This window comes from Lipotes vexillifer, unplaced genomic scaffold (assembly GCF_000442215.2).
Source record: "Lipotes vexillifer unplaced genomic scaffold, Lipotes_vexillifer_v1.1 scaffold1587, whole genome shotgun sequence".
Lineage (NCBI taxonomy): Eukaryota > Metazoa > Chordata > Mammalia > Artiodactyla > Lipotidae > Lipotes > Lipotes vexillifer.
The window spans coordinates 650,184-665,829 of NW_006790570.1; the positions used below are offsets into that span (position 1 = coordinate 650,184).

The 15,646-nt window shown below is 35.8% G+C and overlaps 1 protein-coding gene across 1 annotated transcript in view; it reads right to left on the reverse strand.

Moving 5' to 3' along the window:
- Nucleotides 1-15,646, reverse strand: part of ARID2 (AT-rich interaction domain 2) — a 171,469-nt gene that overhangs the window by 51,366 nt on the left and 104,457 nt on the right. The window contains exons 7-15 of the mRNA XM_007463831.1: nt 13,289-13,355; nt 12,949-13,199; nt 12,519-12,615; nt 12,213-12,422; nt 11,183-11,350; nt 5,177-5,258; nt 3,121-3,255; nt 1,943-2,139; nt 1-1,684 (exon numbers count right to left, since the gene is read on the reverse strand). Coding sequence (XP_007463893.1) covers nt 1-1,684; nt 1,943-2,139; nt 3,121-3,255; nt 5,177-5,258; nt 11,183-11,350; nt 12,213-12,422; nt 12,519-12,615; nt 12,949-13,199; nt 13,289-13,355 — 2,891 coding nt within the window. The remainder of the gene's footprint in view (nt 1,685-1,942; nt 2,140-3,120; nt 3,256-5,176; nt 5,259-11,182; nt 11,351-12,212; nt 12,423-12,518; nt 12,616-12,948; nt 13,200-13,288; nt 13,356-15,646) is intronic.

The following is a 15,646-nucleotide window of genomic DNA, read 5'->3' on the forward strand; positions in this document are numbered from 1 at the left end:
CCTGCTGGAGCAATGAGCTGAGTTGCATTTCCCTGACTCAGAGTTGCAGTTGCAAAACTTGTATTTGGCACAACTGTTATAGTTACCTGGTTGCCAGAAGTCCCTTGGAAAATGGTTGCTGGGCTATTTGAGATCAGCGGACCTGGCAATATTTGTAAGTTCGAGATGGGCACGGTTTGCACTCCCCCTGTGGGTGGCATCGCACTTTGGACCAACTGAACATTTTGCTGCCCAACCAATAGCTGCTGCGCTGGAGTTTGCCCCTGCACTCCAAAACCTGCTGCTTGATTATTGGCCACCTGGTATACCACCTGAGGGCTAGGAGCTCTTGCATTATTAGGGGGAGGAATCTGTGGAGCTGGGAGAATAAGCTTACCACCCGGAGTTGAAGGACCACGCTTTGGAAGCAGCAACTGTTTTATCAGACTCGACTCACCAGAAGCAGGCTGACCAACTCCTGCATTTGTTTGCTGTGGTTGAACCTGCATTTGTACTTGTTGTGGTTGCTGAACTTGTACTTGTACCTGTTGTGGTGGGGGTGCTGGTGAATGCTGCTGCTGTTGCTGCCTTTTCACAGATAGCATTTGACTGACAGTAGGAGGTGGTCCCTGTGACTGAGGGGTGGAAGATGACACGGCAGTAGGGACCTGGCTATTAGTAGCTGGGACAGGTGATGGTGAGGAAGATGGAGTAATGTTTGGTTGTCCAGCTAGCTGAACTGCCTGACCAGCTGGAAGAGCTGCTGGATTAGCAAGAACAATTTGGTGAATGGCTGGTGCATAAGTTTGACCTTGTTGAGCTGGCTGACTTACAATCACTACACTTTGTTGGGTTGGCTGCTGTGGTTGTTGAATAGGCTGTTGGACCACCGTTGATGAAACTTGCTGAGAAGGGAGAGGTTTGGGTGCAATGTTCTGAAACCCTACCCTTGAGGGCTGTGGACTCGGGACACCAGCAATGGTAACCATTTGTCCTGCAGCTACCTGAAAATTCTGTACTGAAGTTGCCGAGACAATGTTGGACGCAGAAGTTGTTACGTACTGTGGGGGTGCTATGAGAACAGTGTCCTGTGGCTGACCGCCAGCTGACGTCTGCTGAGACGAAGTCTGCACGGGTTGGGGTGATGTGGTGATTAACTGTTGACCCTGTGAAACTGCAGAAGTACATGCTGGCATGTTCTGTACTCTGCCAAATATATGACTCTGTGGGACACCTTGTTGAATTACCGTAACAGGAGTGCCGGAAGGTATCTGTCCCGGTACCACTGTGTGTAATGGAGACTGTTGTGGAATTACAGATGGATGGTGAAGCAATGTCTGGGAATTCACAACTGTAACAGGTTGGGGCCCTGTACTATGATTCTGAACCACAGAACTCTGAGCAGCTCCTCCTCCCACAGAAATACTAACAGGAACTGCTGTCTGGGGTATAGAATTCTGGATTACTGTAGCCTTAACGACTTCACAAGGAATTGGAGCTTTATTTTGAATGACAGTCACCGGAGCATTTTGCTGCTGGTGGGTATGAACTGAAGGATTTGGTGGAATTCTCGAAACAGTCTGTGCCACGGTATGAACACCTTGTACTGGAAAAGACATTTGTGTTGCAGTCAAACTTGAAGATTGGTTGGTAACAGGAGTCCTCTGAAAATGGTTTCCTACAGTTTGTGGTCCGTGAGGGATTCCTGAAAATATAGGGAAAAGTCAAAATTCATAATGAAATGACTGCAAAGCTGCATGTAGAAATTATTTTACTCAATTTGAGAGAAAACAGTCTTAAGAAATTAACAAGTTTGCATCATATGAATCTGATAAAATAATAGAACAAGAAATAAAATGTTACTGGAAAAACAAGGAAAAGTTACACATCTTAAAGGTAAATAAGCTTTCATTTAGTCTTCTTATTAAATCGGTAATATTTAAAACACAATAAAAATTAATACCTGCAGGTGAAGGACTTGGAGATACATCAGGAACAGAATCAATACGAACAACGGGAGTAGAAACAGGTTGCTGCTGATAGTACATCTGAATGGGAAGTGGGATAGCCCTCCTTTTTACTCCTACTACATGAATATGTGCCTGCCCATTGTTACTGGAATCCTCCACCCTCTTCACTGTATGATTTGGAAAGACCGTTCTGTAAAGTACACACATACTCAGTTTTAATAACTAGCACATTAACAAAAACCGCTAACTTCTAACTGCTACACGAATGGCAGCAGCATATTCACTGCTACTTATGTATGAACTAGTATGAATCATAGTTATATTCTGCAAGGGTGGGAAGCAAGGAATTAAATATAAAAGGTCAATTCTCCAATTTTAAGAATCATTATTTATTAACACTGTTGGGTTTAGAACAATTCTACTATAATTAACAAAAAAGCTGCATCTAGGCAAAGCCTATTTTATGAACTTTGCAAAATATCAAAACGCCATGGGACTTCCCTGGTGGTGCAGTGGTTAGGAATCCGCCTGCCAATGCAGGGGACATGGGTCCAGAAGATCTCACATGCCGCAGAGCAACTAAGCCTGTATGCCACAACTGCTGAGCCTGTGCTCTGAAGCCTGCGAGCCACAACTACTGAGCCCACGTGCCACAACTAATGAAGCCTGCACGCCTGGAACCTGTGCTCTGCAACAAGAGAAGCCATCGCAACAAAGAGTAGCCCCCACTCGCCACAACTAGAGAAAGCCCATGCACAACAGCGAAGACCCAACGCAGCCAAAAATAAAAAGATAAATAAATAAATAAATGTATATATATTAAAAAAAGCCATGATATTTGAGGACAGAGTTTAGTTACAGACTATTAGTCAAGATTTAAAAGGGTGAAAGCCATGTCTTTAATGCATAAAAGTAGGTGCAAAAAAGTAAATGTGATTTCTTCCTTTTCTTTCTTTGATAAGCCTAGTAATGGTTGACCACAAACACCAGATGTGATTTCCAAAATTCCCTTGTATTTAAACTTCCATCATACTACAATCTAACCATACAATATTTCAAGTAGTGGAGATATTTAAAACTAGGTAGATAGCTGGCGTGTTCTCTAAAGAGCAAGGGGTGTTGTAAATGATGAAAATTGACTTTATTTAAAGTCATGAAATATAAATCCTACCTAAGACATTTATAAAATCCAGTTGATGTTAGGATTCCACCACGAGCCAATTTACTGCAAGTTGATAGGTACTCAGAATACATTTCTGCTCGAGAGACAGAACAATCTGGATTTACTTCAAAATGAGCATTTAACCTAAAAGAGGAGAAAAATATATGGCATTATGCAATATACTATAGGAGAGTCCATACTTAAATATACAAAACCATTTGAAGGCAATGTGTTATAAACGAATAATTATGTCTATTAATCAAATTTCACTGTCTCATGTATTATTAACAAAAATACATGCTAGGTTTTAGACAGAGTAAATAAAATAAAAAGAGATTAACTACTTAATCATACTTATTTTAGTATAAAAAAATCATTATCAACAAATATAAAAACCGGGATGTGAGTACATCAGCAGGGTTGGTCTGCTGGCAACAAATATACTACAACAAATTTTATTCAGTGAATACTCAGGTTCCTGTCTTGTAATAATCAAAATATAACAGAAGTTCCCAATTAAGAGTTGTTGGCGATGTGACAAATGGAGGAAAAACTGAACTTAAAGTTAAACTTCTGTTGCTCTTGGATTAAATTTCTTCAGAAAACACTCTCCCAAAGCTTTTAACTACGTCCTAAAACAATGGTACTTCCCATGCTGCACACTCCCCTTCCCCTTCCGAGACTCTATTCCTAATCAATTACAAGGTAAGTCAAACTTCAGTTTGTCTTTGTCATAAAGTGACTTCACCTATAAATTGGGATTGGAGGCCTAGTTATCCTTATAGGACTCTTTCTAGGACTCACCATATACATGACAGGCCAACCTACAGCTGTTTCTTATTAACTGTATCAAATGATAATTATGATAAAATAGTTTAAAATGCTTCTCTCCTCCTCCTCCCTAAAAATGGCAGAAATATGCAACAGGGATTTATAAGACCAAGTCTATAACACACACACATTTTACATTGGATGTGGTACATATTTTTTCCAACTTTCATAACCCTTTGAGTACTGAGCTTTCAAAAAGACCAGACACAAAAAACTTGTTTTGGCTTCAATACAGAAGATAAATATTTCCAAATATTATTGGATAAGATTCATCATATATAAAGGGTCAAGGTGTAACAATATAGAACATGAGGAAAAAACAAATTGTTAGAGATATTACCATAAACCTGATTTAAGCAAAGTGGAAAAGTAGAGAAAATAGTCATAGGAACACAGATAACAAAGCACCAAAAATATGGAACACAGAGTGACAGGAGCATGGAATGGGAGAAAAATAATGTTAGAGAATGGGGAAAAAGGGATCAAAGAAAGAAATTTTTTAAAGTAATACATCACTGAAAAGTGATCTTACATTTCAATCTGTTAATCTTCTAAAGAATTAAAGTTGAAATTCATAAACAATGTAGAGGCAACTAGCCATGAAAAAATGAAATGGTTCTAACCAAGTCTACATTTCTTTTTTGCAGAAAGTGGCTGAGATGTGACCAGTCAGTCTTCTCAAGAAAATATTATTTTCAAGTTGATTATTTCAATGTAGACATACTGGCTATTCTATTATTTGATTAGTTACCCCTTACCACTCACAAAAAGGAAAAATTAACTAGCAGTGAATGAGAAGCTTTGCTTTTGCTCAAAAAGAGGGACATTTAACAACAAAATCTGGTTCTATTTTCTTAAAGTCAGTCCAATTCAGTTTTAATAAAACATTAATTTAAGAAAACAAATTCTATAATCTGACAAACCTTATTTTCTACAAAGCCAATGATAACTTTTTAACACAAATTTTACTTGAAAAGGAGTGGTGTAATTTAATGAAATTCTAGTCAAAGACTATTTTAACTCTGAAAATGCTGATAAATTTTTCTTTTTCAAACTATTCCAAAATACAGGTGAAGTGATTTTACATTGCCCTTTCTTTGTATAAATGATATCCTACCCTAACTGAAATGAAATACAGAGTAAAAGATTCTGGATGACTGCTGAAATACATTTCCTTTTCTCATTTGCTTTATTCTTCCCAAGGATAAAGCCTTAATAGAAATAGACCACTTACCACTGACAAGCAAACTTCTCACTATCTATTTCCACTATTCCTGGAGGTGGAGCAACATGCTGTGCTACAACTGCTCTGGAAGCTAAAGAAAAAAATACATTAGCTACATCATTTTTTAAAACTATATGCCATATTTAGTTAATGGATACTGAACCAATTAATATTGACAATGAATACCTTTTAAAAAGGTGTATAAACATACTGAAAATATACAAATTTGAGAAAGAAACTTATAATGGAGCACATATTATACCAGGCACTATCTTAGATGCTTCATACAAACTATTTTTTTAACCTCGCAATCATCTGAATAATAACGATAATATGGATTATTTCACTAATATAAACTCTATTTTTTCCATTGTCAGACACTGAGCTTTAACTTTATCTATATTACCTCTCTTAATTCTCTGAGGTGGGAACCTGAGACTCAAAGTGATTAAAATAACTAGGCGAAGGTCACACAGCACAACACATCAATAAATAAGCATCTCTCAGTTTAGTTACAGAAGCAGATTGCATCACAAATAATTTCACTTCTGAATTTAAAAGATTAACATTAACTCTATAAGTGGCATATATAAAATTTCTGGGTATGATGAACAAACAGCTAACTTCTATGTTGGAACTAATGAAAACAAGAAAAATATGAGATAATATAAACTTAGTCATATTACAATAAGTTTATAATAAAATATGAATCTTACATATTTATAGATAAAAATTATACTGTTTCACCATTGAATTAGCATTATTAACTTGTACTTTTTAAACCTACAAAGTGTACCTACTTTTTTTCAGGTGACATTTTAGCAAAACTTCTCAGAACCCTCAAAAAAAAACGAATGAATTTCTAAATTATGGGAACTAGAGGAGCCCCACAGCTCAGCCCAATCTGCTGAATGATCTGAAGCAATCTTGACCTTTGTCTGATGAGACCCCCAGGCTTCCACTGGGATACAGCTAACAGCAGCTGGCCAGTTGTAAATATTTATTCTGTATTAAGCCATTTATGTGATTTGTTTTAATCTTCTATATAGTTCTAAATTTAACTGTCCCCGTTTTGCAAATGAAAAAAATTAAAGCTCAGAAATTAAGTTCACAAAGGAACACATGATGGAAATAGCAGAGCTGGAGATAGGGTGTAGCTGGAAAGCCCTCTTTTAGGGGTGCTGAATTTGAATTCAGGTCTGTTACATTTCAGAAGCCGTATTGTGATATTCTGCTTCTTAACAGAACATAATAATTAGAACCACAATTATTTTCCTTGGGCAACCCCAGCCTATCTTTTTTCTTCTCTAACTTGATGACACTGTTACAGAAAATACCCTTCTAGGGCCTAAACCTATGTAGAAATCTTCTTCCCTTTTCATCATCAATTATACTCTCAAGAGTATACCCTACTCTGACTGAAATCTGAATCAATTAACAACCAATTGCAGGAAACATTAGAAACTATGTTGAAATTATGAGAAAGTTTATAAACAATGCATAAAGAATGATACAGCCTCAATTAAATTAAAAGCATAAACCTGAAATGTATAATTACTATAAAAGTGGCTACAAAATGAAAAGCATTGTCCTCAGGATACCTGAAGACATTCCAAAGGATACAAAGGCACTTATACTTTAAGAGGAATCAATTTTCAGATACTCAAAGTTTTGTATATATTCCCTCCTAAAACTGCTTTGCCTGAAAACATGACCTCCTCTTTGATGACTGCTCTTTAACCATCTTAACTCTCACCCATCCTTTAGAGCACTGTAAGATACAGTTAAATGCATGACTCTGGAGCCAGAGAGGCTGGCTCTAAAGTTCCATCACTCACTAGCTGGGAAAGCTACTTAACCTCTCTGACTATAAAATGGGGAAAAGTAACAATACATTGACCTCATAGATCGTCATGAGAATTAGAGGAGTTTATATGTAAGTCACTTAAAACAATGCCTGGCACATAGTAAGTGTTACTATGTTAGCTACGATGATGATGATGGTGTAAAAACCTCTGGAATACCAAAGGGAGAAGTGGAAATATTAGTGTCCACAAAACTTTTTTAAACCAAGGTATTAGGGTAGGGCTTCTGGTCTATCCCAGTGTTTTATATATTATAGTTAAGGGCAATGTAGGGCATTAGAAATTGGGTATTCCGGCCCTTTGGTGTGTTCTGAATTCAGATATATTATAAAGTGATGACAATTTTTGCTTAATGTCCTTTCCTCCTCTATCCCTCAATTACTATCAAAGAGTGCATTACTTCTGAGACAATCTTCTATAAGTAAAGCATTCAGAATATTTTAAACTAATATTGAAGGTGGTGGCATCTTATTTCATTCACATGACAAACTCATGACAAGTTTAACTATCTCAGAATTCTGAAATAAGGAAGGTATCAGATATGGGAACACAAAGTAACATGTTTTCTTGGATTGAAAAATAAGGTTGGACTTTTTCTAAATAACAAATTGAGGCAAGACACTTTTGATAATAAAGACTAACTTTAACCGTTAGATTATGTGGCAGGCATTTTCCATAACTGAATGAGGTAAATCTCCAGTGCCAAGACTTTGACAAAAATGTATTCATGCACATGATAAAAAGCACTTTATCAAAAAACATTGTGGTCTTGAAATGAACACTATGTAAATTTTCCTAACCCAGTGGTCCTCAAAGTATAGTGGTGCCCTGACCTGAAGCATCAGCATCTCATGGGAACTTGTTAGAAATGAAAATTCTCCGATCCACCTGAATCAGAAATTCAGGGTATGGAGCCCAGAAATCAGCACTTAAGCCCACTGGGTGACTCTGATGCACCATAAAGTTTGAGAACCACTGTGCTAACACTTCCTGAATATGTTAGATTAAACAAGGTACATCTAAGTAAAAGAGTAGCAACTTATAATTTACAGTCATATCTTGTTAATATCTTTTTGATACATTTTCAATAAACTTAAAAGTAAGTATCTATAATGACTGGGCAACAAATAATTTTACAAGTCAAGTACTGTTAATTCTTTGATTTCAACCAAAACAAAGGAGAACTCAAATTGTCAGAAGATCATTAAATACAATTTTAATAATTTTTGGATAATTCTGAAGAAATTTAAAGAATTTTAAGTTCTCCCCTCATCTATTTACTGATGTGAACTAGATTTCCAACTTAAATCTATAAAAAGGAAAAACAGATAAAATTAATGCTGAACCCAATTTTATTTTAGCAATAAAAAATATTCATTCAGGGCTTCCCTGGTGGCGCAGTGGTTGAGAGTCCGCCTGCCGATGCAGGGGACACGGGTTCGTGCCCCGGTCCGGGAAGATCCCACATGCCGCGGAGCGGCTGGGCCCGTGAGCCATGGCCGCTGAGCCTGTGTGCCCGGAGCCTGTGCTCCGCAACGGGAGAGGCCACAACAGTGAGAGGCCCGCGCACCACAAAAAAAAAAAAAAAATCATTCAGAGACACACTAGAGTAATACTTTCCAGAGAACAAGGGGAAAAATGTTTTGTCTATCTCATTAAGAGATGTACTTCCAATAATTGTATCTTTTATTTAATAATTATTTACAAGAATCTGTAATGTATTTACTATTGATTTATGTACTATTTATTACTAAAACTTGTAACAATAAAATAAATTTTTAAACACTTAGAGCTTTACAACAGAAGCCTGAAAAACTTTAAATTAAAATGTCTATGTAAGCATTGATAGGGTGGTGGATATGAGTTCAAGGAGAAAGAGGGATAGTATAAAATTTCTAATATTACGAGTTTGTGTTATTTTTTAAATGGATGGTGGTAAGCATCAATATTCCACTGGATACAAAAAGTGTTGTAACTTTTAAAATATCAATTTAATATACACAAAAACATATTATTTGCAACTATTTAAATTATGATAAAGAAATTCAGATGTCAACTTAAAAATCGGTGAAAGGTCATGCAAGTTTTCATAGTGGAGCAGAAGTGAGCAAAAAGTTTGAAGATGACCATTCCATTAGAAAGCAGTATTAAACAAACTATGGGGGGAAAAGCCAAACTATAAGTGTTTTAACTAATCAAACAATTCAGAGTTGTCATTCACGATGAGCAAATAATAAAGTGCTCACCAGCTCAAAAATGAACTCTTTTAGGTACTTAGAGGCCTATTCAAACTTCTATCAATGACTTACTACTATGCAAGCAAGCCACAACTCTCAATATTTAATTTTATCCATTTGCCAATGAGGATCAACTCTTAGTTTGGGGGGGTGGGTTCATTTGTTAAGGTCACAGGTCAGCAATAAGGCAAAAAATAGTAGTTTTCATCAAAATTACCTTTGAATATTCTTCAAATGACCCATTATAGTTCAATGTATCACTGATAATCTATTAATTCCACTCTTTGTTGAACACAGTTTCTCTATGGCCCTCAATTAACTTAATCTTTTAAATTAATTTAAAAGTTTCTCCTTTAAGAATAAAAGTATACCCCCACTACCCACTTAACTGGCAGTATGAACTGTTTCATTTCCTTTTCAAGGTTGAGAAACTATTAATTTCTGATCATCGATTCTCCAATATGTATTGGGCTCTTTAACATCTATTGCCTATGGGTGAAAGCTCACTGAATAGATCAGCAGTCAAAATTACCTACTTATTTCATGCCTTCTATTACTGTCCAGTTCTGTTAGTTGAATTCAAGGACGTTAAATGCACATATGATACAACTCTACCATATACTGCAGAAAGACATAATGGAAATCAATGAGATATGCGATACATATTACATACTTTGTGTAAATAGAGTATACAATTTTGATAATATTAAATGAGAGGAGAACAAGACAGCTGGAGAGAGATGAGGAGAGTCTAAACTGAGTCATAAGTACTGGCAATCAAAAAGGCCAGATAGAGTATTTAGGAACACTCAACAAGATTTGGTGATTAAAAGAATGTGGTAGTTAAAGATTAAGGATAATGAGATTTTTGTTTTAGGGATAGTGGGAGGGAGAGTTTGAGAAAGATCGAAATGTATTTCTAGGCTGAAGAAGCAAGCAAAGAAAAAGAGGTTTAAGATATAGGAATGAGTAGCTAGGAAAGACTGATATTCAGAGTACAGATTCAGAAGTAGTTAACATCTCTTCCTGACACAAGGGGTTGAAGGAGAATGAGTTCAGATACTAATAAGTTTGTAAGGGAAGGAGGAAGAAGTTGAAGAAATTCATGCCACACAGCTCCCAGGGTAACTACAAAGTGTTAAGATCAACTGAGAAAGTGAGCATCCTCCATTAAAAAACAAGGAAAGAGAAATGTCTTGGGAATGGTAAGAGAGCAAGTGAGGTGAAAGATGGATTGTTTTTGTTAGGACAAATGAAGATGGAGAACAAAAAGGCTGAGAGTGCTAAAATATAAAAATCGTAACTCATAATGAGCCAGGAGAAAGAAGTCCCAGAGCTGAAGGACAGGTCCGAATTCTAATTAAAGATATTTGCATTAAATAGAATTGACCCATGGGATCCTAGGAAGGGTGCACAAGTACAGGTATATACACATGTATTAGCATTTGTATACACATGCACACATGTCTGATCCTACTGATTCTGTGGTGTTTGGTCCAAGATTTAGAAATAATAGGGGTATTATACTTATGTATTCTGATGACCACCTGAGAGAATTATAAGGCAGCATATGATTACCCAATTCCTGGTCTATCAGTTTCCAATGACTGAAATCACAAACCCATTAGGGCACTTAATACTTTCACAGTTGTGAATAATATCTAATCCCTCACACTACTCTAAATCCTTCTCAACTTCATCTCTCTATTATACTATTCTTCCTCTGTGCTCACGTTGATCCTGCTGCTCCTGGAATGTATAACATCTAAGAAATTAAAGTACATACTCAATTCTCATTTAGCCTACTCTACTATAAAATATCAGTTCCCTGTACTGCATATTTAAATTTATCTGTAGTATTAAATCTGACATACCAATAACCACACTGAAAAAGATTACACAAAAACACTAACCTGGGGCAGATGCTACATGGGTCTGGGTTTGGACTTGCTCTACAGCTTGTGGCCTAATTTCAGATAAAATTTGATGACTGGAATTTGGATGTTCGACGAGTTTTACTGCAGCCAGTGCATCGGGGCCAAACATCTGAATATCCATGGAAACCAGACACACTAACATGTCTAAAATAAAAACCAACAGTTATTAGTCAATAATATTGCAAAACAATGACATCGTTGAAAAGCACATGCTATACATATATAAAACGCTGCTTCTCAAATGCCAGTCTGTGAATCACTGCACATCAGAATTATCTGTGGATCCTTAAAAAAGAATTTTAGGCTCAATCTCTGAACACTGATTTAGAAGCTCTGGAGTGGCTGTTAGCTATCTTCATTTTTAAAAAACTTCCCAAGTGATTCTGATGTGTAGTCAGGTTTAGGAACCACTGATATGGAAAGTACAGCTTAATTTCTCAATAGTAATACTTTTCAAGCCAAATCTTTATTAGCTCTGATTTTAATATTTATGTCAAAGAAAGAAATCATTTGAATCACTGAGTAAAATGTTAATGTGACATGTTTTAGTAAGTGTGTTTAAAACTGACAACCCACTAAGAAGGTGAGTTCAATGATTTTGAAGATAATACCACTACTAGCCTTTCTAGGAAGAGAAGGAAGCTTGTTCCACTCAGCTTTAGTTGCTTAAGAGTAGCAGCTGACCACTTGAAACAGATGGACCTGCCCCCCAGAGTCAGACACAGCCATCTTGTTGATTTCAAATTTAATATATAGTAATAGAAATAAAGAGAAGAAGTAAAGATTACTGAGAGCCACATGCATCCTCGTCTCTACATAATAGAAGTTTCTTGCTTATCTAAAATAGACAGAAAGAATAACACAAACAAGCGTGTCTGAAAGGGTAATGACTCCTCAAAATAAACAGTAAACCCCATATCAATTGTGATTTTTTACAGCAACCACATTAAATATTTTTTCCTTAATAAAGAAAATAACTTAAATGCTTTTTGTGGTTTAGTCTTACCTATGCTCTTTTCTACTTTTGCAATTTTTGTGCAAGCTACATCTCCCATTTCTGTGAGCATATATAGCACCTCAAGTGTTGAGATTACGAGCAGCACATCAGGTAAAGTGAGATGACAAATGATCTCTCTGTATGAATCCTGATCGACATATTCACAAATCAAAACACCATTATCCTCTGCTTTGCAAAGATTTCCCAAAATTTCCATGCCTGAAAAGCATACACACACAAACATGTATTTGTCTTTTAAAAGATGATAAAAAGCTTGTGTACTTTAGACAATGAGAAACTTAAGTGAGCACTTACCCCTCATCTTTAAAAATCTATCCCTTGACATTAGGCATTTTGTAACAGTATGAAACATCAGATGAGTAGTTTTGAAATCAACAGGATCCAATAAAAGCTGGAAAAAAAAAAAAAAGGACACTACTGTTTAGGTAGGCTTCTTCCAATTTAGATCCAAATGTATATTTCAAATTTAATAAAAATGATCTGAACAATGTTACGTAACTTTAAAAAATGTAATTACTGTGAGAATAGCCATCAATGAATCTGGAGCATCATTTCAAATATTTCTCTTTTTCCACAAAAGTGTGTAATACCTTTAGGCAAAAACTATATGTAAGCATTTAATATTCTATAATTATGGCAAATATAACAATCCCACATCCTAAAATTTTAAAGTAAATATTGTGCTAACTATAAAAACCGTTTTAAGCTACTGTCACATGCTTACCTCAGCTGCAATATTTCCTAATGTGTCAAGGCCTAATTGCCTTAGAGAAATAAAATGACTATGTGCAGAAAGTAATAGGAAACGGAGACAGGTACGATTAGCTGCCAAGAGCTTAACATTGCCCTCCTCAAAGGAAAGATTTCGCAAAATCACTGCAATCTGAAGTACCCGTTGTCCTTCAATATCATTAATGCCCAGCTTTCGAGGTGGATGAAATAAAGATTCCCAAATCCATTCTCCTGATGTACCTTCTATAAGAGAAGAAAACATATTTTACTTAAACTGATATTTCACTTATTGATATTTCAAAGTTATTTAAAACATTTTCTCATTGACTTACCATGAGACTTGTTTCTGTCAGAAATGAGGTCACGTACTTCATTATCATCAACAATGTCTTTCCAAAACTGTAATGAGAAATTATTACACTTAGTTCTGACAATTTGAAATAACTATTCTACTACTTTAAAAATAGTCACACATACTGAAACTATAATAGTTCTACTATTTTTAGTTCAAGTAGATATCATTGTATTCTATGTACTTAGTTCTTTGACACAAATGCTAGATTTTTCTAGAGTTCAAAGGTGTCATTTTGGCCTAGGGCCCACAGATCCCTAAAAGGTCTGTGAAAAATACAGGGCATCTATGAACATGAATGAGGAGAAAAAAATGACATCTTCATGTTCATTAACCTCTAACTAAAATTTAGCATTTTCTTCAAATCTGAATGTTAGAAAACGAACTACAGTAGTAATAGCAGAACCTCTGACACTGTCACCAATATGAATCACAGATATTTTCAGATCACTTTATAGCTATGGAAAATATCTAGAAATAGTGTTTATGCTCATCAGTACTTAAAAATTATGACAGTCATTAATCCCATTAGTAAACTGCATACAGTCACAGTATTCCTATTTACAGACTCCTGAGATATAGCTGGCTTGCTACTGAGTAAATCTACATCTAGAAGAAAATCAAACAGCAAGTGGTGAAGTATTTGTGTTCACAAATTTGTAACCCAGATATTTAGGTTTCCTTTCCAGTATTCCATACCAACAAACTGTTTTTTCACCTGTAAGAGAGAGGAAATCAGTCGAAATCCACTGCTTAATCTTTTTCAGGCTAAGAAACAAATGCCTATATATTAATATGTCTATACAAAATGAACTTTAACTTTTCTATGCCATTTTATCTTGTTACTTCCCTATGAATGAAGAAGCACATGGGCCATTAGTTCACTGTTTATTTCTAAACATTCTGATGTATTTTCTAAATGACTGTATTTTAGTTTTGGGAATTAAAGTTCCTTTGCATTTAAAGTTACTGATCTGAGAAAAGGTCCACCACCAAAATGACTCACTGCGAAAAAACTCATGATAAAAAATGTTTGGTAACAATAAAAAAGAACTAGGCATATGAAGGAATAAGACAATATTCAATAACCAAGCAAAAAGGGCCACAGGATTTTCAAATAATGAAGATATCAGAGTGGAATTTTAAATGATCATGGAAAATAAACAAAGAAATAGAAGATAAAATCGAAAAGTTTGGCATGTAAGTAGAAACTATAAGAAATAACTAAATAGAAATTCTAGAACTGAAAACAAGAACTCAATGGACAGATTTAACAAAGAATTAGATTCAATTCAAGGAAGAATTAGTGATTGGAAGAGATGGCAGAAAAAAATACCAAGTTAGAAGCATAAAGAGACAAAAGGATGAACAGAATAAAAACATTCAAGACACATACAGTGAAAAGTTCTAAAATAAAATTAATTGTAGTTCCTGAGGAAACAATATTTGAAAAGACAGGGTCGAGAATTTTCTAAATCAATTGAAAGATGCCACACCATAGATTTAAGAAGCACTCCAAACTCCAAGAAAAGATAAATAAAATGTGTAGAAGCATGATAATAAAATTCCTGAAAAGCAAAGACAAAGAAAAATCTTAAATGCAAAGGTGGAAAAAGGGACAGATAACCTTGAAAAACACAACTAAAATTACAGGAAACTTTGTAAAAGAAATAATGGAAGCCAGAGGACAATGGGATATTTTCAAAGTGATGGAAGAAAATATCTGCCAAAGTAGAATCTTTACACAGTGAAATTGCTCTTCAAGAATAAAACTGAAAGGGCTTCCCTGGTGGCGCAGTGGTTGGGAGTCCGCCGGCTGGTGCGGGGGACGCGGGTTCGTGCCCCGGTCTGGGAGGATCCCACATGCCGCGGAGCAGCTGGGCCCGTGGGCCATGGCCACTGGGCCTGCGCGTCCAGAGCCTGTGCTCCGTGACGGGAGAGGCTGCAGCGGTGGGAGGCCCACGTGCCACAAAAAAAAAATAAAGACATTTTCTGACAAATGAAAACTGAGAAAAATATCTGCAAACCTGCACTGGGGAAAAAAAAATGCATGAAAAGGTAGATGTGATTTAAATCAAAATAAATGCTGAATAAATAAAATACTAAAAGAAAGTCTTATGGGTAAAAATATATATAAAATTAAAATCTATGAAAAATGCTTGGAAGAAAATTTTGCTCAGGCCATAACGGTACTGCAGTAGTCATCCCATCATAAACCAATATATATAAAACAACTGTTTTCACAGACTGGGCAAGAGTAATGCAAAACCATAATCACTGAAACATGGGAAGCAAATGAGGTGAGCTCAGTGACTGCCCCATATCTTTACATAAACAC